The following is a 25,036-nucleotide window of genomic DNA, read 5'->3' as shown; positions in this document are numbered from 1 at the left end:
CTGTTGGAATCACATAAAAAGGATTCTGACTACGAAGCGCCTTGAAGTTAAGTTGAACTCTGAAGACAGATTGCCTGGCTACAAAGCTCAGTTCCACTACATATGGTCCAGGAACTTAAGACAAATTATTTTAATGTCTTTATATTTCACTATCCGCCGTAGTGAAATAGAATAATACCTACTCATGGCCGGACGCGGTGGCTCAAGCCTGTAATCCTAGCACTTCGGGAGGCAGAGGCGGGTGGATCACCTGAAGTTAGGAGTTCGAGACCAGCCTGGTCAACAAGGCGAAACCCCGTCTCTACTAAAAATACAAAAAAATTAGCAGGGCGTGGTGGTGCGCATCTGTAATCCCAGGTACTCGGGAGGCTGAAGCAGAAGAATCGCTTGAACCCAGGAGGCGGAGGTTGCAGTGAACCAGGATCGCGCCATTGCACAACAGCCCGAGCAAGAAGAGCGAGACTCCGTCTCAAAAAACAAAAATGTAGTAAATTATATAGTGCAATGCCTGGCACACAAATAAATATCAGTTATGATTGTTATTCATTGTTTGAGATAAAATCAGTCATCTGTGGCCGGGCGCGGTAGCTCACACCTGTAATCCCAGTACTTTGGGAGGCCGAGGCGGGTGGATCACGAGGTCAGGAGTTCAAAACCAGCCCGGCCAAGATGGTGAAATCCCGTCTCTACTAAAAATACAAAAAATTAGCCGGTTGTAGTGGCTGGTGCCTGTAATCCTAGCTGCTCAGGAGGCTGTAGCAGAGAATTCCTTGAACCCGAGGGGCAGAGGTTGCAGTGAGCAGAGATCTTGCTGATGCACTCCAACCTCGACGACAGAGCGAGACTCCATCTCAAAAAAAAAAAGGAAGGAAAAAAATGAAAAAGACCCAGGTTCCTTAAGCGAACCATGGGGTGGTAGTTAGGCTTCTCCACATGGAAACCCCTTAGTTTCACTGGCCATGGCCAAAAACCTGCAGTTGCTTCCATGTTTAGGTGCTGCCCACCAACGGTCCCGGGTTGGAAAGGAAGACAGAGAGATTCTCCTTTATGGAGTAGAAAGGAAAAGGAAAAAGGGGGAAAATAAATCCCAAACTTTGGGCTTATAATTTCCTCCTGGCTGGCTCGCCAAAATATGTTAACGGGGGAGGGTGTCCAGGTTCTTGGGGTTTTGCACAAACAACTGGACAAAACGCACAAACAAAGCAAGGAAGGAATTAAGGGATTTATTGAAAATGAAAGTAGCACGGGCGCGGTGGCTCACGCCTGTAATCCCAACACTTTAGGAAACTGACCCAGGTGGATCATTTGAGGTCAGGAGTTCGAGACCAGCCTGGCCAACATGGTGAAACCCTCTATCCACTAAAAAAAAATACAAAAGTAGACAGATGTGTCGGCACACACCTGTAATCCCAGCTACTTGAGAGGCTGAGGCAGAAGAATCACTTCAACCTGGGAGGCCGAGGTTGCAGTGAGCTGAGACCGCACCATTACACTCCAGCCTGGGCAACAGAGGGAAATTCCATCTCAAAAAAAAAAAAAAAGCAAAGAAAAAAGAAAACTCAGCTGGGCGTGGTGGCTCACGCCTGTAATCCCAGCAATTTGGGAGGCTGAGGCGGATGGATCACCTGAGGTCGGGAGTTCGAAACCAGGCTGATCAACATGGAGAAACCCCATCTCTACTAAAAATACAAAATTAGCCAGGCGTGGTGGCACATGCCTGTAATCCCAGCTACCCGGGAGGCTGAGGCAGGAAAATCACTTGAACCCAGGAGGCGGAGGTTGTGGTGAGCCGAGATTGCGCCATTGCACTCCAGCCTGGGCAACAAGAGCGAAACTCCGTCTCAAGAAAAAAAAAGAAAAGAAAACTCTACAGTGCGGGAGCAGGCCCAAGCATAGGGGCTCAAAGGTTCTGTTACAGAGTTTTTTTGTGAATTTAAATGCCCTCTACCTGGGGTACACATGCCCTACGTAAATGAAAAGGATGAAGTAAAGTTACGAAGTCCCATTTACTCAGTGTATGCCCTATGAAAAGGATATTTCCTCTCATAGCTGAAGTGTGTTGCCTGCCTCTAGACCCTATTTTCCTGTCTCAGTGGCAGCCTGGATTTAATTCATCTCAGTTGTAGTAATCCAAACTAGAAAGGACGAGGGCCAGAACAAAGACAGTGGCAATAAGGAAAGTGAGAATGGGACAAATCCAAGAGATATTAAGAAAGTAGAGTGAGGCTGGGTGCGGTGGCTCACTCCTGTAATCCCAGCACTTTGGGAGGCCAAGGCGGGTGGATCACGAGGTCAGGAGTTCAAGACCAGCCTGGCCAATGTGGTGAAACCCTGTCTCTGTGGTGGCGGGCGCCTGTAGTCCCAGCTACTCGGGACAAAAGAATCGCTTGAACCCGGGAGGCAGAGGTTGCAGTGAGCCAAGATTGCGCTACTGCCTTCAGGCCTGGGCGACAGAGCGAGACTCCATCTCAAAAAAAAAAAAAAAAAGAGTCGGGCGCGGTGGCTCACGCCTGTAATCCGAGCACTTTGGGAGGCCGAGGCAGGCAGACCATAAGGTCAGGAGATCAAGACCATCCTGGCTAATGCGGTGAAAACCCGTCTCTATTAAAAAAATACAAAAAAATTAGCTGGGCGTGGTGGCGGGCGCCTGTAGTCCCAGCTACTCGGGAGGCTGAGGCAGGAGAATGGCGTGAACCCGGGAGGCGGAGCTTGCGGTGAGCCGAGATCGAGCCACTGCACTCCAGCTTGTGCAACAGAGTGAGACTCCATCTCAACAAAAAAAAGAAAGGAAGGAAGAAAGAAAGAAAGGGTGGTAAAACAAATAGGGTGGCATGGGTGGGACAAGTACGAGAGATGCTCAGTTTTCTACCTGGGGTAACATTGTAGTGCCGTTCAGAGAGGGTGGCCACAGAATGAAGAGGATATTGGCGAAATAATGAAGAGTAGAGTATTTTTGTTTTTTTGAGACAGAACCTCACTCTGTCCCCCAGGCTGGAGTGCAGTGGAGCGATCTCGGCTCACCGCAGCCTCTGCCTCCTGGGTTCAAGCGATCCTCCTGCCTCAACCTCCTGAGTAGCTGAGACTACAGGCGCATGCCACGACACCGGCTAATTTTTTATTTTTTTAAATATTTTTTTATTTTTAAAAATGCGCCACCGGGCATGGTGGCACATGCCTGTAATCCTAGCTACTCAGGAGGCTGAGGCAGGATAATCCCTTGAACCTGGGAGATGGAGGTTCCAATGAGCCAAGATTGTGCCATTGCACTCCAGCCTGGGCGTCAAGAGTGAAAATCTGTAGCAAAAAAAAAAAAAAAAGAGCTGGCTGGGCACAGTGGTTCACACCTGTAATCCCAACACTTTGGGAGGCCAAGGCAGGAGGCTTGCTTGAGCCCAGGAGTTTGAGACCAGCTTGGGCAACATATGAAGACCTGTCTCTGTTTTTAAAATAAATTTTTAAAAAGAGCTGGACTGGGAGGATCTCTTGGGGCCAGGAGTTCAAGACCAGGCTGGACAATATAGCAAGACCTCGCCTCGAAAATAAAAATAAAAAGAGCTGGACTGAGTTACAGTTTTGGAATCAACACAGTGAAACCATGAATGTGAATTTTACTAGGAAGGTTTCAAGTAAAATGATAAAAAGAGGATGAGAGCAAAGGTTGATGGCAAGACATGTAGCTGCCATTTTGGACCTAGAGGAATGGTGGAACCATGAGTCCAATGAGCTTCGATCCCTAAGGATTTTACAGAGCAGACTGTCATACTAGCCCTAGGCCACCAATCTCTGAGTGTTTATTTATTTATTTTGAGACAGAGTCTCTCTCTGTCGCCAGGCTAGAGTGCAGTGGCACGATCTTGGCTCACTGCAACCTCTGCCTCTTGGGTTCAAGCAATTCTGCCTCAGCCTCCCGAGTAGCTAGGACTACAGGAGCACGCCACCATACGCAGCTTTTTTTTTTTTTTTTTTTTTTTTTTTTGGTATTTTAGTAGAAGCAGGATTTCACCATGTTGCCCAGGCTGGTCTCGAACTCCCAAGCTCAGGCAATCCACCCGCCTTGGCCTCCCAAAGTGGTAGGATTACAGGCGTGAGCCCAGCCTATTTTTTTATTTTTATTTTTAATTTTACTAGAGCACGAACGCAGTCCACCACTACCACAAATTACGCAGTCGAGTTTCCCACATTTGGGGAAATCGCAAGAGTCGGCACATCCAGAGCGCAATGGATGAGCCTCGCCCTGGGAAAACCACCTTCAGGATCATGGTATCTCCCCTGCCAGGTAAGTATTGAGTGTTTATGAGAAAGAGAAATAATGTCCTGTCTTACTAAAGCCACTATTATTTTGTGTTTTCCTGTTATTTGAAGCCAAATCTATTTCTTCTTCTTCTTTTTTTTGAGACAGTGTTTCGCTCTTGTTGCGCAGGCTGGAGTGCAATGGCGGGATCTCAGCTCACCGCAACCTCCGCCTCCCGGGTTCAAGCAGTTCTCCTGCCTTAGCCGCCCAAGTAGCTGGGATTACAGGAATGCGCCATCACGCCCAGCTAATTCTGTATTTTTAGTAGAGATGGGGCTTCTCCATGTTGGTCAGGCTAGTCTCAAACTCCTGATCTCTGGTGATCCGCCTACCTTGGCCTCCCAAAGTGCTGGGATTACAGGCATAAGCCACTGCGTCTGGCATTTTTTTTTTTTTTTTTTTTAGATGGAGTTTCCCTTTGTTGCCCAGGCTGGAGTGCAGTAGCACAATCTCAGCTCGCTGCAATCTCTGCCTCCTGGGTTTAAGCGATTCTCCTGCATCAGCCTTCCGAGTAGCTGCCACCACGCCCGACTAATTTCTGTAGTTTTAGTAGAGACAGGGTTTCACCCCTGTTGGCCAGGCTGGTCTTGAACTCCTAACCTCAAGTGATCCACCTGCCTTGGCCTCCCAAACTGCTGGGATTACAGGCGTGAGCCATCTTGCCCAGCTGCCAAATCTAATTTTGTTTTTGTTATTTTGGAGACGGAATCTCGCTCTCTCGCCCAGGCTGGAGTGCAGTGGCACGATCTTGGCTCACTGCAACTTCCACCTCCTGGGTTCAAGCAATTCTCCTGTCTCAGCCTCCTGCATAGCTGGGACTATGGTGCACGCCGCCATGCCTGGCTAATATTTTGTGCTTTAGTGAAGACGAGGTTTTACCATGTTACCCAGGCTGGCCTGGAAATCCTGAGCTCAGGCAATCTGCCCACCTCGGTCTCCCAAAGTGCTAGGATTACAGGCGTGAGCCACTGCGCCCGGCCTTTTGTTTCGTTTGGTTTTTTTTGAGACAGTCTTCCTCTGTCGCCCAGGCTGGAGTGCAATGGCGTGATCTCGGCTCACTGCAACCTCTGCCTCCAGGGTTCAAGCAATTCTCCTGCCTTAGCCTCCCGGGTAGATGGTTCTACAGGCGCACATCACCACACCTGGCTAATTTGTGTATTTTTAGTAGAGACAGGGTTTCGCCATGTTGGCCAGGCTGGTTTCAAACTCCTAACATCAAGTGATCCACCCACCTTGGCCTCCCAAAGAGCTGAGATTCCATGCATGAGCCACCACCCCCAGCCATCATATGAGGTCTTAACTACATAACTTCCAAACACAAAACTTGGTCCCATAGGTACTGACTGACACCATCTAGATATACCTGCTTCCTCCCTTACTCTTTGACTCATTATACAGTGCCCTAAGGTATACACACTGATTTGCTCACTCACAATTGCTCACTTAGATTTAATCACTCATGCCTTCAAATGCATACACACATGCCTAGTCCCTTTTTTTTTTTTTTTTTTTGAGGTGCAGTTTCGCTGTTGTTGCCTGGGCTGGAGTGCAATGGTGCGATCTTGGCTCACTGCAACTTCTGCCTCCCGGGTTCAAGCAATTCTCCTACCTCAGCCTCCAGAGTAGCTGGGATTACAGGCATGTGCCACCAAGCCTGGCCAAGTTTTTGTATTTTTAGTAGAGACAGGGTTTCTCCATGGTGGTCAGGCTGGTCTTGAACTCCCGACCTCAGGTGATCCGCCCGCCTCAGCCTCCCAGAGTGCTGGGATTACAGGCGTGAGCCACCGCGCCTGGACTTTTTTTTTTTTTTTGAAACCGAGTTTTGCTTTTGTTGCCCAGGCTGGAGTGCAGTGGTGTGATCTCAGCTCACTGCAACCTCTGCCTCCTGGGTTCAAGAGATTCTCCTGCCTCAATCTCCCAAGTAGCTGGGACTACAGGCGCTCGCAACCATGGCCGGCTAATTTTGGCTTTTTGGTAGAGATAAGGTTTCACCACATTGGCCAGGCTGGTCTTGAACTCTTAACCTCAGGTGATCCGCCTGCCTTGGCTTCCCAAAGTGTGGGATTACAGGCGTTAGCCACCACGCCTGGCTATGCCTAGTCCCTTAGATGCATGAAGTGGACCTCAGTGGCTACGCTGAGTGTAGCCACACTCAGGCAGACATGCTCATCCTCCTATGCAGATACATTTGTACCCTTTTATAATTTTAGGGAAAATATGCTGACCAGTGATATCCTGGTAAGGGTTTAACAACTACCTTGCCAGGTTGGGAGAGGGGAACCCTGATTTGTAGCATTTGCCTATGTCCATGGTGTAAATACTCTGATCATGGGCTTGATATGTTGCCAGGATGTGTACGGTGGCTATTCACAGGTGCCATCGCAGGGCACTACAGCTTTGAACAACTGGGCTTAAGTGATCCTCCTGCCTCAGTCTCTCAAGTAGATGGGACAAGGCATTCGCCACTGTGCCTGCTTCCAGCACATCACCGAATGCTGACCGTTACGGAATCCCTCATTTGCTTTAAGTGACTCATTGGCTTCGTGGCAGGGTGGCTAAGAACATGGTCTTTTTTGAGGGGGGCATGGAGTTTCACTCTTGTTGCCCAGGCTGGAGTGTAATGGTGCAATCTCGGCTCACCGCAACCTCCGCCTCCTGGGTTCAAGCGATTCTCCTGCCTCAGCCTCCCGAGTAGCTGGGACCACAGGGATGCGCCCCCACGTCTGGCTAACTTTGCATTTTTAGTAGAGATGGGGTCTCTCCATGTTGGTTAGGCTGGTCTCGAACTCCTGACCCTAGGTGATCCACCTGCCTCGGCTTCCCAAAGTGCTTGGATTACAGGCGCGAGAAACTGCGCCCGGCTAGAACATGGTCTTTTAATTTTTTTTTTTTTTTTTTTGGAGACAGGGTCTCACTTATGTCACACAGGCTGGAATGCAGTGGTGCCATCATAGCTCATTGTAACCTCGAACTCCTGGGCTTAAGGGATCCTGTGGCCTCAGCCTTTCAAGCAGCTGGGACTACAGATGCATGCCACCATGCCTGGTTAATTTTTTTATATTGTCGTAGAGACAAGGTCTGGCTTTGTTTCCCAGGCTGGTCTTGATCTCCTGGGCTCAAGCGATCCTCTCACCTTGGTCTCCCTAAATATTGGGATTACAGGTGTGAGCCACCGCACTCAGCCTCCAGTTGACCTCTAAGGTTTCTTTCAGCTCTGACATTCTTGGTTTCTATTCCTTTAAATTTCTGGAGCTCCTGGAATCTGTACACACAATTTAGAGCAAGCCTTTGTTTACAGGGTTTATTTTAGTGATTCTCCATGATAGAACTGATTGTCTGGGGGAGAAATTTGAATCTACATTTCTGGGGTCTTGGATGTCTTTGGGGGAGGTTGGTTTTGAGCTGGACATGGTGGCTCACACATATTAATATAATTCCAGCCACGGAGCAGAAGGGGGTGGAGTACTGAGGCAGGAAGATCTCCAGCCCAGGAGTTTGAGGCTGCTGTGAGCCATGATCACACCACTGCACTGTAGCCTAGGCAACGGAGGGAAACCCCCAACTCTAAAAAAAGAAGTTAGCTTTTTTCCATTTGTACAATGTTCTTACTATGGGCTCGGCATTGTGCTAGGCATTTTGTAAACATTGTCTTCCTTTTCTTTTTTATCATGATGATCTCATTTAAAGCTTTATCATAACCCTCTAAAAATGATAATATAATAATTGTTATTAACCATGCACTGCACTGCCTCCATGAGGTAGAAAATTAAAAGCCTTAAAAAGCCTGCAAAACTACCTATCGGGCTCTATGCTCACTGCCAGGGTGACAGGACCTGTACTCCAAACCCCAGCATCATGCAATGTTCCAGTGTAACAAATCTGCACATAAATATCTGTATCTAAAATAAAAGTTGAAAATTTTTTTAAAAAAGTAAATTTGACTGGGTGCGGTGGCTCACGCCTGTAATCCCAGCACTTTGGGAGGCCGAGGCAGACAGATTACCTGAGGTCAGGAGTTTGAGACCAGCCTGGCCAACATGGTGAAACCCTGTCTCTACTAAAAATACAAAAATTAGCTGGGCCTGGTGGCACACACCTGTAATCCCAGCTACTTGGGAGGCTGAGGCAGGAGAATTGCTTGAGCCCAGGAGGCAGAGGTTGCAGTGAGCTGAGATCTTGCCACTGCACTCCAGCCTGGCCGACAGAGCGAGACTCTGTCTCAAAAAAAAGAAAAAAGAAAAAAGAAAATTTAAAGTAGGCTGGGTGACACAGCAAGACTCTGTCTCAAAAAAAAAAAAGGAGTTTTGTTTGGTTAGTAGAATGCCTTGAGGCACAATCCTACCCCTCCCATTGTCTTGCGCTCTCCCCATTTTGCTCACTGCCAGCCCTTTGGCCAATCTGGTTGCCACTCTCTCCCTGATTTGATTTTATTTATTAATTTTGGTTTTAGGTAATTTATGAGGATAACTTACAGACAGAAGGGTGGTCTTGAGTGGCCGCAAGATGGGTAGATCTCCACATAACAACCCCCAGACTCAGGGCTTATATCCTGGGGAAAAGTATAAGTGCTCTGGAAGGAATGTGTAGGTATTTACAAGCCTCACAGCCTATGATTTCTGCAACAGCATCAAGGGTTGTTTTGGAGGAAACTTACAGTGAATAAGTGTTCCTACAGAAAGCATAATACATCAAGTAGAAATTTCGGAGGCACTTCTGGGTAAATCAGAAATTACATGTCAGATTAGGATTTAAAATAAAGTCCCTCTCGTGACCACACTCCACTCATCTAATCCGGCTCATACAATCTTATGCACCCACCTCTTCCACGATGGTTCCTCAGCCTGTAGAGAAGGGGGTGCTGCAGTCATTTCCACGGCATGGGTGGACAGGTTGCATTAATTTGTTTTATGCTTGTTAGCAGAGGCCACACCAACAATACAAACAATGAAACCTGGCCAAGTGACTTTAGGAGCTTTACAGCTGGTCCTGGGCTTTGTGTATCTTTTGTGGGTTGATGGCCCATCCTCTGGATTGGAGAAGCATACACAAGGCATCAAAGTGTTGCTTTCCCAGCTTCCGGGGTGTCCTGGTGTCTTAGTTATGGATCTCCCAATATCTGCAGGTCACAGGGTGAGAGAAGCTACAGCACAGTTACGTGGACCTCCCAGAGCAGAGGATAAGGAGCAGCGAAGACAGGACGGTGCTCTGATTGGAGCAAGAAACCCACTCCATGATATATATATACATATACGTATATATATGTATATATATATGCTTTTTTTTTTGAGATGGAGTCTCACTCTGTCACCCAGGCTGTAGTGCAGCGCTGCAATCTCAGCTCACTGCAACCTCCGCCTCCCGGGTTCAAGCGATTCTCCTGCCTCAGCTTCCCAAGTAGCTGGGAGTACAGGCATATGCCACCACACCCAGCTAATTTTCTGTGTTTTTAGTAGGGATGGGGTTTTGCCATGTTGGCTAGGCTGCTCTCAAACTCCTGGCCTCAAGTGATCCACCCGCCTTGGCTTCCCAAAGTGCTGGGATTACAGGCGTGAGCCACCACGCCCGGCCACTCACTCTCTGATTTTATTTTATTTATTTATTTATTTATTTATTTATTTATTTATTTATTTATTTATTTTTGACATGGAGTCTTGCTCTCTCACCCGGGCTGTAATACAGTGGTTCATTTAAAGCCTTTTTGGGAGGCTGAAGCAAGCCAATTACTTGAGGTCAGGAGTTCAAGACCAGCCTGGCCAAATGGTGAAACCTGTCTCTACTAAAAATACAAAAATTGGGCCAGGCGCGGTGGCTCACGCCTGTGATCCCAGCACTTTGGGAGGCAGAGGCGGGTGGATCACGAGGTCAGGAGATCGAGACCATCCTGGCTAACACAGTGAAACCCCGTCTCTACTAAAAATACAAAAAATTAGCCGGGCATGGTGGCAGGTGCCTGTAGTCCCAGCTACAGGAGGCTGAGGCAAGAGAATGGCGTGAACCCAGGAGGCGGAGCTTGCAGTTAGCTGAGATCGCGCCAGTGCCCTCCAGCCTGGGCGACAGAGCAAGACTCTGTCTCAAAAAATAAAAATAAAAATAAAAATAAAAATACAAAAATTAGCCGGCCGTGGTGGTGCACACTTGTAATCCCAGCTACTTGTGAGGCTGAGGCAGAATTACTTGAACCCAGGAGGCGGAGGTTGCAGTGAGCCGAGATGGCGCCATTGCACTCCAGCCTGGGCAACAAGAGCGAGACTCACTTTCAAAAAAAAAAAAAAACAAAAATGAAGGAAGGTCTTTATGACTCGAGGATCTTTTAAATAAGTAAATAAATATAAAAATTAAAGTCTGGGCCTGGTACAACAGCCCACACCCCGTAATCCTAACACTTTGGGAGACCGAGGCGGGAGGATCACTTGATCCCACATGTTCAAGACCATTCTGAGCCACATAGGGAGACTCCTTTTTTCTTTTTCTTTTTTGAGACGGAGTCTCGCTCTGTCGCTCAGGCTGGAGAGCAGTGGCGCGATCTCGGCTCACTGCAAACTCCGCCTCCCAGGTTCACGCCATTCTCCTGCCTCAGCCTCCTGAGTAGCTGGGACTACAGGCGCCCGCCACCACACCCAGCTAATTTTTTTGTATTTTTAATAGAGATAGGGTTTCACTGTGTTAGCCAGGATGGTCTCGATCTTCTGACCTCATGATCCGTCCGCCTCGGCCTCCCAAAGTGCTGGGATTACAGGCGTGAGCCACCGTGCCCGGCCTCTTTTTTCTTCTTATTTTTTTTTGAGATGGGGTCTTGCTCTGTCGCCCAGGCTGGAGTGCAGTGGCACAATCTCGGCTCACTGCAAGCTCTGCCTCCCGGGTTCACACAATTCTCCTGCCTCAGCCTCCTGAGTGGCTGGGACTACAGGCGCCAGCCACCACGCCTGGCTAATTTTGTTTTTGTATTTTTTTTTTTTAGTAGAGACGGGGTGTCACCGTGTTAGCCAGGATGGTCTCGATCTCCTGACCTCGTGATCTGCCCGCCTCGGCCTCCCAAAGTGCTGGGATTACAGGCATTAGCCACTGCACCTGGCCTTTTTTTTTTTTTTTTTGAGACCGAGTCTCGCTCTGTCACCCAGGCTGGAGTGCAATGGCGCAATCTTGGCTCACTGCAACCTCTGCCTCCTGGGTTCAAGTGATTCTTCCACCTCAGCCTCCTGAGTAGCAGGGATTACAGGCACCCACTATCATGCCTGGCTAATATTTTTTTGTATTTTTGTAGAGATGGGGTTTCACCATGTTGGCCAGGCTGGTCTCAAACTCCTGACCTCAGGTGATCTGCCCGCCTCAGCCTCCTAAAGTGCTGGGATTACAGGCGTGAGCCACCATGCCCAGCCGAGACTCCTTTTTTCTATCTTTTTTTTTCTTTTCTTCATGTCAGAAGGGTAATGTGCCAACACTGTAACAAAGTTCAAGGGTGGCACATCTCACACATGCCCGTGAACACCCAATCATCACACTCATGCACTACAAAAGGATCAGAGGAACAGACCTTTTCTCTACACAGAATTTTTTTTCTTTTTTGGTTAATTGGGCGTGGCGGCACATGCCTGTAGTCCCAACTTCTCCCAGCTACTCGGGAGGCTGAAGTGGCAAGATCGCTTGAGCCCAGGAGCTCGGGGTTGCAGTGAGCTATGATTACAGCACTGTACCCCAGCACGGGTAACACAGCAAGACTCTCCCAGTAAAACAAACAAAACCACAAAAAAACTAGAGGTCTTTCTTTGTCACCAGACTTTAAGCTCTTCGGGGGCAAGGATTGTGTCCATTTTCTTCATTGCTGTATATACAGTGTTTAGCACAGCCCCTGCCAATATTAACTTTCCAATAAGTGCTTGTAGAATAAATAGATGAATTAACAGATGCAAGTAAAAACCATATTTCCTTTTCTTTTTTTTTTTTTTTTTTGGAGACAGGGTCTCACTTTGTCACCCAGGCTGGATGTAGTGCAGTGGTGTGATCTCAGCTCACTGCAACCTCTGCTTCCTGGGTTCAAGTGATTCTCGTGCTTCAACCTCCCGATTAGCTGGGATTACAAGCGTGCACCACCATGCCTGGTTCTTTTTTTTTTTTTTTTTTTTTTTTGTATTTTTAGTAGAGACAGGGTTTCACCATGTTGGCCAGGCTGGTCTCGAATTCCTGACCTCAAATGATCCTTTTCTTTTCTTTACTTTACTTTTTTTTTGTGTGTGTGCGTGACAGAGTCAGAGTCTTGCTGTGTTACCCAGATTGGAGTGCAGTTGCGCAATCTCAGCTCACTGCAACCTCTGCCTCCTGGGTCAAAGCGATTCTCCTGCCTCAGCCTCCTGAGTAGCTGGGACTACAGGTGCCTGTCATCATGCCCAGCTAATTGTTGTACATTTAGTAGAGATGAGGTTTTGCCATGTTGGCAAGGCTGGTCTCAAACTCCTGACCTCAAGTGATCTGCCCACCTCAAGCTCCCAAAGTGTTGGGATGACAGGCTTGCGCCACCACACCCGCCCTCTTTTTATTTTTTATTTTAAAGACGGGGTCTCAGGCAGGTACGATGGCTCATGCCTATAATCCCACCACTTTGGGAGGCCGAGGCAGGCGGATCACCTGAGGCCAGGAGTTCAAGACCAGCCTGGCCAACATGGCGAAACCTTGTCTCTACTAAAAATAAAAAATTAGGCCTAGCACAGTGGCTCACGCCTTTAATCCCAGCACTTTGGGAGACAGAGGCAGGCAGATCACTTGAGGCCGGGAGTTCGAGACCAGCCTGACCAACGTGGAGAAACCCCATCTCTACTAAAAATACAAAATTATCTGGGCGTGGTGGCGCATGCCTGTAATCCCAGCTACTCAGGAGGCTGAGGCAAGAGAATCAACTGAACCTGGGAGGCGGAGGCTGCGGTGAGCTGAGATCTCGCCATTGTGCTCCATCCAGCCTGGGTAACAAAAGCAAGACTCCATCTCAAAAAAAAAAAAAAAATTAGCCAGGTGTGGTGGTGGGGACCTGTAATCCCAGCTACTTGGGAGGCTGAGGCAGGAGAATCACTTGAACCCAGGAGGCAGAGGTTGCAGTGAGCCGAGATTGCACCATTGCACTCCAGCCTGGACGACAGAGTGAGACTCCATCTCAAAAAAAAAAAAAAAAAAAAAAGATGGGGTCTCACTCTGTTACCCAGTTTGGTCTTGAACTTCTGAGGTTAAGCAATCCTCCAGACTCAGCCTCCCAGAGTACTGGGATTACAGGCATGTGCCACCATGCCCAGACCATATTTCCTTTCCATTGGGTGGTGCCCATACACAGAGATACACAAAGACAAACATGCCCTGTTAGTGCTCAGTAGTCATTTTAATAAATTTTCACAATGGGCTCGACTTATCTCAGCATAAACTTTATTGGTTTGGGTTCTCTTGGCTATTCTGGAGTGGGGCTGAGGCAGGCGCTAAGTGAAGGGCAGAATCCAGTTCTGAACTGGGTGTGGTCAGAGTCACCGAGACCTGGAGAGAGTGGGGAAAGGACAGTAAGGTTGTTATGGACTTGGAGTTGGCCAAGCACATTTATCCTGGGACCCAACCAATGTTGAACCCCTCCTACCTTCAAATCACCTTTTTAAATATTTTAATTTTTATCAATTTACTTTTTTTTTTTTTTGAGATGGAGTCTCGCTCTATCGCCTAGGCTGGAGTGCAGTGTGCGCGATCTTGGCTCACTGCAAGCTCCACCTCCCGGGTTCATGCCATTCTCCTGCCTCAGCCTCCCGAGTAGCTGGGACTACAGGCGCCTGCCACCACGCCCGGCTAATTTTTTGTATTTTTAGTAGAGACGGGGTTTCACTGTGTTAGCCCGGATGGTCTCGATCTCCTGACCTCGTGATCCACCCTCCTCGGCCTCCCAAAGTGCTGGGATTACAGGCATGAGCCACCGTGCCTGGCCTCATTTTACCAGTTTTTTAAGAGACAGTCTCACTGTGGTGCCCAAGCTGGAGTGCAGTGACTGTTTACAGATGTGATCATAGATCACTGCAGTCTTGAACTCCTAGCCTCAAGCAATGCTCCAACCTTTGCCCCATCAAATCACCATTTTAATGATAAGTAATCAAAATAATTCACAAAAGTACAGAGACTGTTATCCACCTTCTTACGGAGATTTTCTTACACCCTCTTCTCCATGGATCTGCTCACACTCCTGTCCCTTCTTCCCCTCCTGAGGTTCCTGTCCCAGATTTGCTCCCTCAATCCCTCCCTAGCTGCTCAGCATCAACGTATGAGGTGTTTTGGTTTCCATGCCTCCGTGTCTGCATCATGAGGGTCCTGTCTCACCCTTTAGGTGGACAGGTCTTTTCATAATATTTAGTCCCTCGATTCTGGAACATAAGGAATGGACTGAAGAATTTTCTAGCTGATGAGGTGGATTCAAGAGACCGTTGAAGCCAGCAGTGGCCACAGAGAAAGAAAACATGCCTCTAACTGTGTAGTTTCCCATCACCAGGAAGGTGCCATGGCCCAAGGGTACAGAGGGAAAGCTGAGAACGAGATTGGGCTCAGCTCGGTGGGTAGGATTGGGGATTGGCAGGGCACAGGATGGGCTCAGCTCGGTGTGTAGGGACAGGCAGGGCACAGGATGGGCTCTTGGTGGGTAGGGATAGGCAGGTAGGGATAGGCAGGGGAGAGCATCACCTCGCCTGGAAGAGTGAGGAAGAAGAACAAATAGTAATCAGAGCTGCTAACCTTGCAGAGCTCTTATTATTCCTCAAAGATGGCCCTCAGGTCTCCACTTGAATTGTCTTTTTTTTCCTTTTGTTTTTTTTCTTTGTATTTTTCCACTTGCATTCTCTTACTTAAAGCTCACAACAATCCCGTGAAATGATTCTATACCTCTGATTTTAATGAAAACACTGAGGTTCAGAAAGGCTATGTAATCAGCCAGCATGTGGAGGGGCAAAGATCTGAATTCATGTCTGATGCCCAAGCTCAAGTTAGAACCGCTGTACAACACCACACTCCCCTACCTGAGCCTGCAGAGGTTTGTCTGATCCACCAAGCAGGCCAACAGCTCTTGAATCAGCAAGTCCCGCAGCAAATCTTCATCGCTGGGGTTCTTGGCTGGGGAGCTGCAACGGAACAGCCTCTGGCTAACTATTTTAGCCGGAGCCTCGCCCAGAGAGGGTAAACACAGGGCTGGGGACACCATTGAGGGGCAGCCGCGGATGGGGGGAGGGAGCCGACACAGCTGCCTCTCCGTTGGCTCAGCTCTGAGATCTGGAGCCTCCTTTCTGCCAGCCCCACCCAGCGCTGCCTGCCTGGGGAATATGGACTCTTCATACAGGGAGAGTCAAACAGAATTCTGGTGTGAGATGTTCCGCCCATCCACCTCTGCCAGTGTTTCAGAATGCAGAGAGTACTCTGGGCACATTCACTCTTTGAAATGATCTGTGCCATTCAGAGAGGGGATAACTGATTTCAGGGGAGTGGGCCTGGGAAGATCCCCCGCTCTTTCACAAACAGCCTTCCCAAGGTTTGGCAGGGAGAGGTGGTGAGGCCAGGACCTGAGGTCTCTTCTTTCCTGCCCTTCTCCTGACTCAGTGACTGTGCTGTGCATGAAGTCATCAATCTTAGAAACCCTGTCCCTGAAACACCTCCTAGGACCCCTCCCGTTCCTCCAAGGCTTCTTCCTTAAGCTTGGGCTGACCTCCAGGAGTTTGCTCAATGAAGACCCCTCTTTGAACTCTGAGAGGAAGAGGATGCTTATCGCAGGTCCTTGCTCTGCTCTGGGGTCAGGGAGAGGGAACAAAGAGGTGGGGGCTGGGCAGGAGGCTCGGCTCCCTCCCTTCCCTCTGCTCCCTGACTCACCTCTGTGGCTCCACTGCCTCCTCCTCCTTCCTATTAGCTTGACTGGCCAGCTCCAGTGCCCGAGCCTCCCTCTGGGTGATGTTGTGTTTCCAGCTGGGAAGATAAAGATTAGAGAGTGGGGAAGCTGCGGAGATTCCAGTCTAGGGACACTTGAATCTTTTAATACCTGAACCCCAAAAGCAGAGGGTACCTTTTTCCACTCAACCCCACCTAACGGTGGTCTTCAGCTGCCTCCACCAGTGAACAGCTTTTCAGAATCTACCATGCTGACCAGAGAGGGTGGGGAAAGAGACTTGGCATAAAGCAGGGAGAAGGACGAGGACAGTTAATCTTCTCTTCATTTTTTTTGGTGTGTGTGTGAGAGACAGGGTCTGGCTGTATTGCCCAGGCTGGAGTGCAGGAGCACCATCTCGGCTCACTGCAACCTCTGCCTCCCAGGCTCAAGCCATCTTCCCATCTCAGCCTCCCGAGTAGCTGAAACTACAGGCAGGCATCACCACACCCAGCTAATTTTTGTACTTTTTGTTTGCCATGTTGCCCAGGCTGGTCTCGAACGAACTCATGAGCTCAAACAATCTACCTACCTCAGCCTCCCAAAGTGCTGGGATTACAGGCGTGAGCCACCATGCACAGCCAACCCTATTTTCTTTCCTTTTCTTTTTTGAGACGGAGTCTCGCTCTGTTGCCAGGCTGGGGTGCAGTGGTGCAATCTCAGCTCACTGCAATGTCCGCCTCCAGGGTTCAAGCAATTCTCATGCCTCAGCCTCCGGAGTAGCTGGAATTACAGACACGCGCCACCATACCCAGCTAATCTTTGTATTTTTAGTAGAGACAGGGTTTCACCATGTTGGCCAGGAGGGCCTCAATCTCCTGACCTTGTGATCTGCCTGCCTTGGCCTCCCAAAGTGCTAGGATTACAGGTGTGAGCTTCTGGGCCTGGCGCTAGCCAATCCTGTTTTCACAGTCTAAAGTGGCCACCGCCAAGCAAGCAGTCATTAGAAGGAGCCCCTCTCTCCCTTGCTTCATCCTCAGACCCCTGGGGATCCTTTCTGAGCTCCCATACATCTTCTGACTCCTCCCCTTCGAAGTAAAGGATTAGGGCCAACACAGTGGCTCACACTTGTAATCCCAGCACTTTGGGAGGCCAAGGCGAGTGGATCACTTAAGCCCAGGAGTTTGAGACTAGGCTGGGCAACACAGTAAGACTCTGTCTCTACAAATAATTTTAAAAATTAGCCGGGCATGGTGGTGTGAGGCTGTAGTCACAGCTACTCGGGAGGCTGAGGTGGGAGGATTGCTTGAGCCCAGGAGGTCAAGGCTGCAGTGAGCCATGATGGTGCCACTGCCCTCCAGCCTGGGTGACAGAGAGAGATCCTGTCTCAAAAAAAGAAGGGAGGCTGGGCACGGTGGCTCACGCCTGTAATCCCAGCACTTTGGGAGGCCAAGGAGGGCGGATCACGAGGTCAGGAGATCGAGACCATCCTGGCCAACACGGTGAAACCCCGTCTCTACTAAGAAAATGCAAAAAATTAGCCGTGCGTGGTGGCGGGCACCTGTAGTCCCAGCTACTCAGGAGGCTGAGGCAGGAGAATGACATGAACCCGGGAAGCGGAGCTTGCAGTGAGCCAAGATCGTGCCACTGCACTCCAGCCTGGGTGACAAGGCAAGACTCCGTCTCAAAAAAAAAAAAGAAGGGGAAAAAAAAAAAACTAGTAAAGGATTAGGGAATAGCCCTGGTCCCTACCCCTAGCCTAGACTGGTGCCCAAGTCAGGGTCCTGGCCAGAGCTACCATGTCTGACTCCCCATCCTTGCCTGGTGAAAGGTGCCACCCAGGCTGGGTGTGGTGGCTCACACCTGTAATCTCAGCACTTTGGGAGGCCAAGGCAGGTGGATCACCTGAGGTCAGGAGTTTGAGACCAGCCTGACCAACATGGAACCCCGTCTCTACTAAAAATACAAAATTAGGCCGGGCGCGGTGGCTCATGCCTGTAATCCCAGCACTTTGGGAGGCTGAGGTGGGCGGATCACGAGGTCAGGAGTTCGAGAACCAGACTGGTCAACATGGTGAAACCCCGTCTCTACTGAAAATACAAAAAAAAAAAAAAAAATTAGCCAGGTATGGTGGCGCATGCCTGTAGTCCCAGCTACTCAGGAGGCTGAGGTAGAAGAATCGCTTGAACCCAGGAGGCGGAAGTTGCAGTGAGCCAAGATCGAGCCACTGCACTCCAGCCTGGGCAAGAGAACTAGACTTCATCTCAAAAGAAAAAAAAAATACAAAATTAGCCGGGCGTGGTGGCGCATGCCTGTAATCCTAGCTACTCGGGAGGCTGAGGCAGGGGAATCGCTTGAATCCAGGAGGTGGAGGTTGCAGTGAGCCAAGATCGCGCCATTGCACTCCAGCCTGGGCAACAAGAGCAAAACTCTGTCTCAAAAAAAAAGAAAAAAAGAGAGAGAGGCCGGGCACGGTGGCTCACGCCTGTAATCCCAGCACTTGGGAGGCCAAGGCGGGCGGATCACAAGGTCAGATCGAGACCATCCTGGCTATCACAGTGAAACCTCGTATCTACTAAAAATAAAAAAATAAAAATTAGCCGGGCGTGGTGGCAGTCGCCTGTAGTCCCAAGCTACTCAGGAGGCTGAGGCAGGAGAATGGCGTGAACCCGGGAGGCGGAGCTTGCAGTGAGCCGATATCCCGCCACTGCACTCCAGCCTGGGCGACAGAGTGAGACTCCGTCTCAAAAAAAAAAAGAAAAAGAAAGGTGCCACCTGGGGTTGTGCATCACGTGGCCTGTGTGGCCACAGCCAGTGGCCTCCTCTGAAGGTAGGAAGGCAGAGCCCGGCACAGGGAACAGGAGGAGTGTAAGCAACGACTCACTCATTCTTCTTCCCCTTTTGGGCCAGCAGCCAGTTCACAAAGTCTTGTTGGTGAATCTTGTCCATGGCAATACTGTAGTCACTGATGAAAGTCCCTTCCGCGTACCTGGGGCCTCGAGGTTGAGGGCTGCTCACCTTAGCATGAGATCCAACAGGCAGGGAGGGGAGAGGGCTGGAAACAAGGGTGCAGAGAAGGGGCAGAGATGGGGGGAGAATCACAATGCTAGGGTAAATGACTGTCACTAAGAGAAGGCAGACACTTGAAAACAAACCAGTCCGTTTTTATGGAGACTCCCTGTGGATCCACTTCCCCACCCCACCCCAGGCTTTATCCTCAGCTCCAGGGCCCACTTCCTGCAGCCTCAGTGTGTGTGGCTCTGGATTCTGGGCAAAAAGAGATCAGGGGGCCAGGCGCGGTGGCTCATGCCTGTAATCCCAGCACTTTGGGAGGCCAAGGCAGGCGGATCACCTGAGGTCGGGATTGAGACCAGCCTGACCAATATGGAGAAATCCTGTCTCTACTAAAAATACAAAAATTAGCCAGGCATTGGCCGGGCGTGGTGGCTCACGCCTGTAATCCCAGCACTTTGGGAGGCCGAGGTGGGCAGATCACAGGGTCAGGAGATCGAGACCATCCTGGCTAACATGGTGAAACCCCGTCTCTACTAAAAATACAAAAAAATTAGCCAGGCGTGGTGGCGGGCACCTGTAGTCCCAGCTACTTGAGAGGCTGAGGCAGGAGAATGGCATGAACCCGGGAGGCACTGCTTGCAGTGAGCAGAGATCGTGCCACTGCATTCCAGCCTAGGTGACAAAGCGAGACTCCATCTCAAAAAAAAAAAAAAGGGATCGGGGTCGCCTCATCTGAAAAGACTGAGTCACACAATTCCCTCCTTTATTCTTCCTGCCCTGGCCCTTCCTGATTCAATTCCTTGGTTCACATTCCATAACAATAGTCAACTCATACGAAAGCTCTGAGAAGCACTGTGTAAGCCCTTGAGTCCATGAAATAATTTCATCCTCACAACATCCTATGAGGTAGGTTCTATTTATATCCCCATTTTGTGAATGGAGAAACCAAGGTGCAGAGATTACCTTATTATTATCTTATTATCTGCCACTCCGTATAGGTAACAGATCCGGGATTTACTCCAGGCCATCTGGGCTCAGATCTATGTTCTTAACATCTACATGATACAGGCCAGGCACAGTGGCTCACGCCTGTAATCCTAGCACTTTGGGAGGTCCAAGCAGGTAGATCACGAGGTCAGGAGTTCAAGACCAGCATGGCCAAGATGGTGAAACCCCATCTCTACTAAAAATACAAAAGTTAGCTGGGCGTGGTGGTGGGTGCCTGTAATCCCAGCTGCTTGGGAGGCTAAGGCAGAGAATTGCTTGAACCCGGAAGGCGGAGGTTGCAGTGAGCCAAGATCGCGCCAGTGCACTCCAGCCTGGACGACATAGTGAGACTATATTTCAAAAAAAAAAAAAAGAAAGAAACATCTACACGATACTGTTTCCTTGTATGTGTTCTGACATCTGTGCCTCAAATTTACAAATTACCTATGCCAAATTTACGTGGGCATATGGTTTGTCCTTGCACCTGAGAAAGCCCTAACTCTACTCAAACAAGTTATTTCTTGTTCCTGAAAACACGGTCAGAGCCCCCTGCTATATTCGCTGGTCATATTCTCTGCTTTTCCATACAGTACTCATGATGATTTACAACATGCCTATATGGTTCTTGGTCTATTTACCCCTTGGGTCTGTGTGCTTCATGAAGGCAGGGGCGTTTATGGACCGATGTTCACATACATCCCTTGTGCCTGGTACAGAGGAGGCCCTCTCTAAAATTTGATTGAAAGCATGCATAATGGCCGGGCATGGTGGCTCACACCTGTAATCCCAGCACTTTGGGAAGCCGAGGCAAGTGGATCATTTGAGGACAGGAGTTCAAGACCAGCCTGGCCAACATGGCAAAACCCCGTCTCTACTAAAAATACAAAAAATTTAGCTGGGCGTGGTGGTAGGCACCTGTAATCCCAGGCTGAGGCAGGAGAATTGCTTGAACCTGAGAGGTAAAGGTTGCAGTGAGCCAAGACTGCACCACTGCACTCCAGCCTGGGCGACAGAGTGAGACTCCAGCTCAAAAAAAAAAAAGGGCCAGGCACAGGGATTACACGCCTTCAATCCTAGCACTTTGGGATGCCAAGGTGGATGGATCATCTAAGGTCAGGAGTTCGAGACCAGCCTGGCCAACATAGTGAAACCCCATCTCTACTAAAAGTACAAAAATTAGCTGGGCATGGTGGTGGGCACCTGTAATCCCAGCTACTCGGTAAGCTGAGGCAGGGAAAATTGCTCGAACCCAGGAGGCAGAGGTTGCAGTGAGCCGAGATTGTGCCACCACACTCCAGCCTGGGTGACAGAGGGAGACTCCATCCCAAAAAAAAAAAAAAAAAAAGAAAAAGAAAAGAATAGAAAAAAAAGAATGCATTCATAAGCCTGGGTAATATGGCAAAACCTCATCTCTACAAAAAATTCAAAAATTAGCCGAGCGTGGTGGTGCGCGCCTGTGGTCCTAGCTGCTCGGGAGGCTGAGGTGGGAGGATGCTTGAGCCTGGCAGGCAGAGGCTGCAGTGAGCTGCGATCACGCCACTGCACTCCAGCCTGGGCGACAGGGCAAGATCCTGTCTCAAAAAAATAAAAAAGAAAAAAAGAAAAGAAAGAAGGAAACATGCATAAATGAATAAAGCATTTATTGGGAAGGGAGATTCTGTCATCTTCGGACAATTAACCACCAGGAAGTCCCTCCAGAGATCTAACCATAGTCTCTCCCACTGTAACAGCAGCACACAATAAATCCTCTCTGGCTCAGTGCTCACTTTGCACTCATGCTGCCGACAGGTATTTCCCTGGAGCTTCCTACCTCTTAGCCTGGATTCCTTCCCTTTCTCATCTCCCCCTAGAAACAAATCCAGAACCTGTCATCCCCTAACCTGTCCTCTGCCCCATCCCTTTCCTCTCACCACTCCTACCTGGAGTGACCCTCTTTCTTCTCTCCTAGTCCCACTGCCAGGAACAGGGACAGCAGCAGCGGAGCAAAGGTCTTCATGGCCACCATCTTCCAAGGTTGTTTCCTGAGCTAAGACAGAAAAAAGCCAGGACATGCTGAGAGAGCAACCAGTAGGGGCTCTGAAAGCTGGAGAGGGGCGAAGCCCTGAGGTTTGGACCTCTTCTTTTCCTTTTTTTTTTTTTTTTTTTTTTGAGATGGAGTCTCGCTCTGTCGTCCAGGCGGGAGTGCAGTGGCGCAATCTTGGCTCACTGCCACCTCTACCTCCTAGGTTCAAGCCATTCTTCTGCCTCAGCCTCTCGAGTAGCCTGGACTACAGACATGTGCCACCACGCCCGGCTAATTTTTGTATTTTTAGTACAGACAGGGTTTCACCATATTGGCCAGGCTGGTCTCGAACTCCTGACCTTGTGATCCGCCCGCCTGGGCCTCCCAAAGTGCTGGGATAACAGGCGTGGGCCATTGCGCCTGGCCAGTTTGGACCTTTTCTAAAAGCCTGGGGCAACACCATGGGGGAAGGTGAGGGGTGCTGTGCACTGGAGTTAGTGACTAGAAGGGACATAGAACCTGACCAAAAGATGGACCAGGCTGGGTGCAGTGGCTCATGCCTGCAATGCCAGCACTTTGGGAGGCCCAGGTGGGCGGATCACTTGAGGTCAGTAGTTTGAGACCAGCCTGGCCAATATGGTGAAATCCTGTCTCTACATAAAAGACAAAGATTAGCCAGGTGTGGTGGTGCGCGCCTGTGATCCCAGCTATTCAGGAGGCTGAGGCACAAGAATCACTTGAACCTGGGAGGAAGAGGTTGCAGTGAGCCGAGATCGTGCCAGTGCACTCTAGCCTGGGTGACAGAGCGAGACTCCATCTCTAAATAAATAAATAAATAAAGGAAACATCAGCACTACCTTCTCATTTCTCTTTCTCTTTTTTTGAGACAGGGTTTCGCTCTGTTACCCGGGTTGGAGTGCAGTGACACAATCGTGGCTTACTGCAGCCTCGACCTCCTGGGCTCAGGCAAACCTTTCACTTCACCCTCCCGAGTACCTAGGACCGCAGGCATGTACCACTATGCCCAGCAAATTTTTTAAATTATGTGTAGAGATCGAGTTTCCCTCCATTGCCCAGGCTGGTCTTGAACTCCTGTGCTCAAATGATCCTCCTACCTCGGCTCCCAAAGTATTGGGATTACAGGCATGAGGCACCGCACCTATCTTCTCACATCTCATATAGAGGAAGAGAAAACTAAGATGCCAGGGCTGCTGAGCATCTCAGGGTTGCCAAGATCCACCTGCTCTCGGGTCATCTCATCCATCCCTGTCTCCACTTCTCTTACCAGACTTCCTTTCCAGCTCTTCCCGAAGAAGGACAGATAGGGGTCTCCTTCCCCTGCCTTCTGGACCTTCTGAGCCTGCTGAAGAAATCATGCCCCAGCTCCTTTATATTAGGCATAGACCTGCTGATTAGCCTAAAAGCATCTTATCTCAAGAAATTAAGCCCACAGCTCCTGCCACATTAAGTCCATTTTACACATAATAGAGTTGCCCTTTCCACCTGAACTGTGCTAATTGGTGATTAACATTTGGCTATCTCCAGCTGCTGTCTGGGGCCTGCCTGTGGGTAGGGTACCCTAAGTACCCCCTTTTTTCTTCCTCCTCCTCCCTTCTGGGCACAGGGCCCACTACTATTCTTCTAAGCCCTACTTCCTTTACAGTTGCCCTCAGTTAGAAGGGGTGCTTGTAGGCCAGGCGCGATGAATCACGCCTGTAATCCCAGCGCTTGGGAGGACGAGATGGGCGGATCACCTGAGGTCAGGGGTTCAAGACCAGCCTGGCCAACATGGTGAAACCCCGTCTCTACTAAAAACACAAAAATTAGCCGGGCATGGTCGTGCACGGCTGTAATCCCAGCTACTCGGGAGGCTGAGGCAAGAGAAGCACTTGAACCTGGGAGGCAGAAGTTGCAGTGAGCCAAGATCGAGTTCACTGCACTCCAGCATGGGCAACAAAGAGAGACTCTGTCAAAAAAAAAAAAGAAAAAAGAAAAAAGAAAGGGGGCTGGGCGCAGTGACTCACACCTGTAATCCCAGCACTTTGGGAGGCCGAGGCGGGTGGATCACGAGGTCAGGAGATCGAGACCATCCTGGCTAACACAGTGAAACCCCGTCTGTACTAAAAACACAAAAAATTAGCCAGGCATGTTGGCGGGCGCCTGTAGTCCCAGCTACTCGGGAGGCTGAGGCAGGAGAATGGCATGAACCCGGGAGGCGGAGGTTGCAGTGAGCCGAGATGGCGCCACTGCCCTCCAGCCTGGACGACAGAGCGAGACTCCGTCTCAAAACAAACAAACAAACAAAAAACAAACAAAAATTAGCCAGGCATGGTGGCACGTGCCTGTAGTCCCAGCTACTCGGGAGGCTGAGGCAGAAGAATCGTTTGAACCTGGACCTGGAGGCAGAGGTTGTAGTGAGCCAAGATCGTGCCACTGCACTCCAGCCTGGGTGACAAAGCAAGACTTTGTCTCAAAAAAAAAAAAAAAAAAAAAAATAGGGTACTTGTAGTGAGGACAGACAGACTTGGGGTAAGGTGGCACTAACTGGCAGGGGGACACTCCCACAAGGCAACAAACTACTTCTGGGTGGGAGAGAGTAGGTCCACAGTCATCTGAATCTCAGCTCTGGACAGTGGCCCATGGCTTTGGTGATGTGGCAATGCTCCCATCACATTATCTAGAGAGGTGTCCCAAGGGCTCAAGAATGTTGAGGGAACATGAAGGATGGGGGTTTCCTAGGGACAGCTGGATAAACTGAGAACATACATTCAAGCTGTCTTCCTGCTCAGGGGCAGGATAAAGCGGGAAAAACAGACATGTTTGTACCTCAGGGGCTCACAGGAGGGTGGGGTAGTTACAACTTTATCTGTAGAGATTTAGGAGGCCCTCT

At 49.6% G+C, this 25,036-nt stretch overlaps 1 protein-coding gene and 2 non-coding genes across 3 annotated transcripts; all 3 read right to left on the bottom strand.

Moving 5' to 3' along the window:
* Window positions 1-4,122: 4,122 nt before the first annotated feature.
* LOC129018505 (U1 spliceosomal RNA) lies at window positions 4,123-4,284 on the bottom strand. The gene has a single exon (XR_008495325.1). It is a non-coding gene; the product is annotated as a U1 spliceosomal RNA (small nuclear RNA).
* A 7,421-nt stretch (window positions 4,285-11,705) lies between these two features.
* LOC129018526 (small nucleolar RNA U13) lies at window positions 11,706-11,809 on the bottom strand. The gene has a single exon (XR_008495345.1). It is a non-coding gene; the product is annotated as a small nucleolar RNA U13 (small nucleolar RNA).
* A 1,821-nt stretch (window positions 11,810-13,630) lies between these two features.
* GIP (gastric inhibitory polypeptide) lies at window positions 13,631-23,511 on the bottom strand. Its single transcript, XM_054459999.1, has 6 exons — window positions 23,432-23,511; window positions 22,064-22,170; window positions 19,027-19,197; window positions 16,151-16,243; window positions 15,310-15,411; window positions 13,631-13,798 (listed from the first exon to the last, which is right to left on the bottom strand). The coding sequence occupies exons 2-6, from the start codon at window positions 22,147-22,149 to the stop codon at window positions 13,789-13,791; spliced, it is 462 nt and encodes a 153-aa protein (XP_054315974.1). The 5' UTR covers window positions 22,150-22,170; window positions 23,432-23,511; the 3' UTR covers window positions 13,631-13,788.
* Window positions 23,512-25,036: the final 1,525 nt, after the last annotated feature.

The sequence above is a fragment of the Pongo pygmaeus genome, chromosome 19 (genome assembly GCF_028885625.2).
Source record: "Pongo pygmaeus isolate AG05252 chromosome 19, NHGRI_mPonPyg2-v2.0_pri, whole genome shotgun sequence".
In the NCBI taxonomy this organism is placed as follows: domain Eukaryota; kingdom Metazoa; phylum Chordata; class Mammalia; order Primates; family Hominidae; genus Pongo; species Pongo pygmaeus.
Note: the sequence above shows the minus strand (reverse complement) of the source record. Positions and strands in the feature narration are given on the sequence as shown.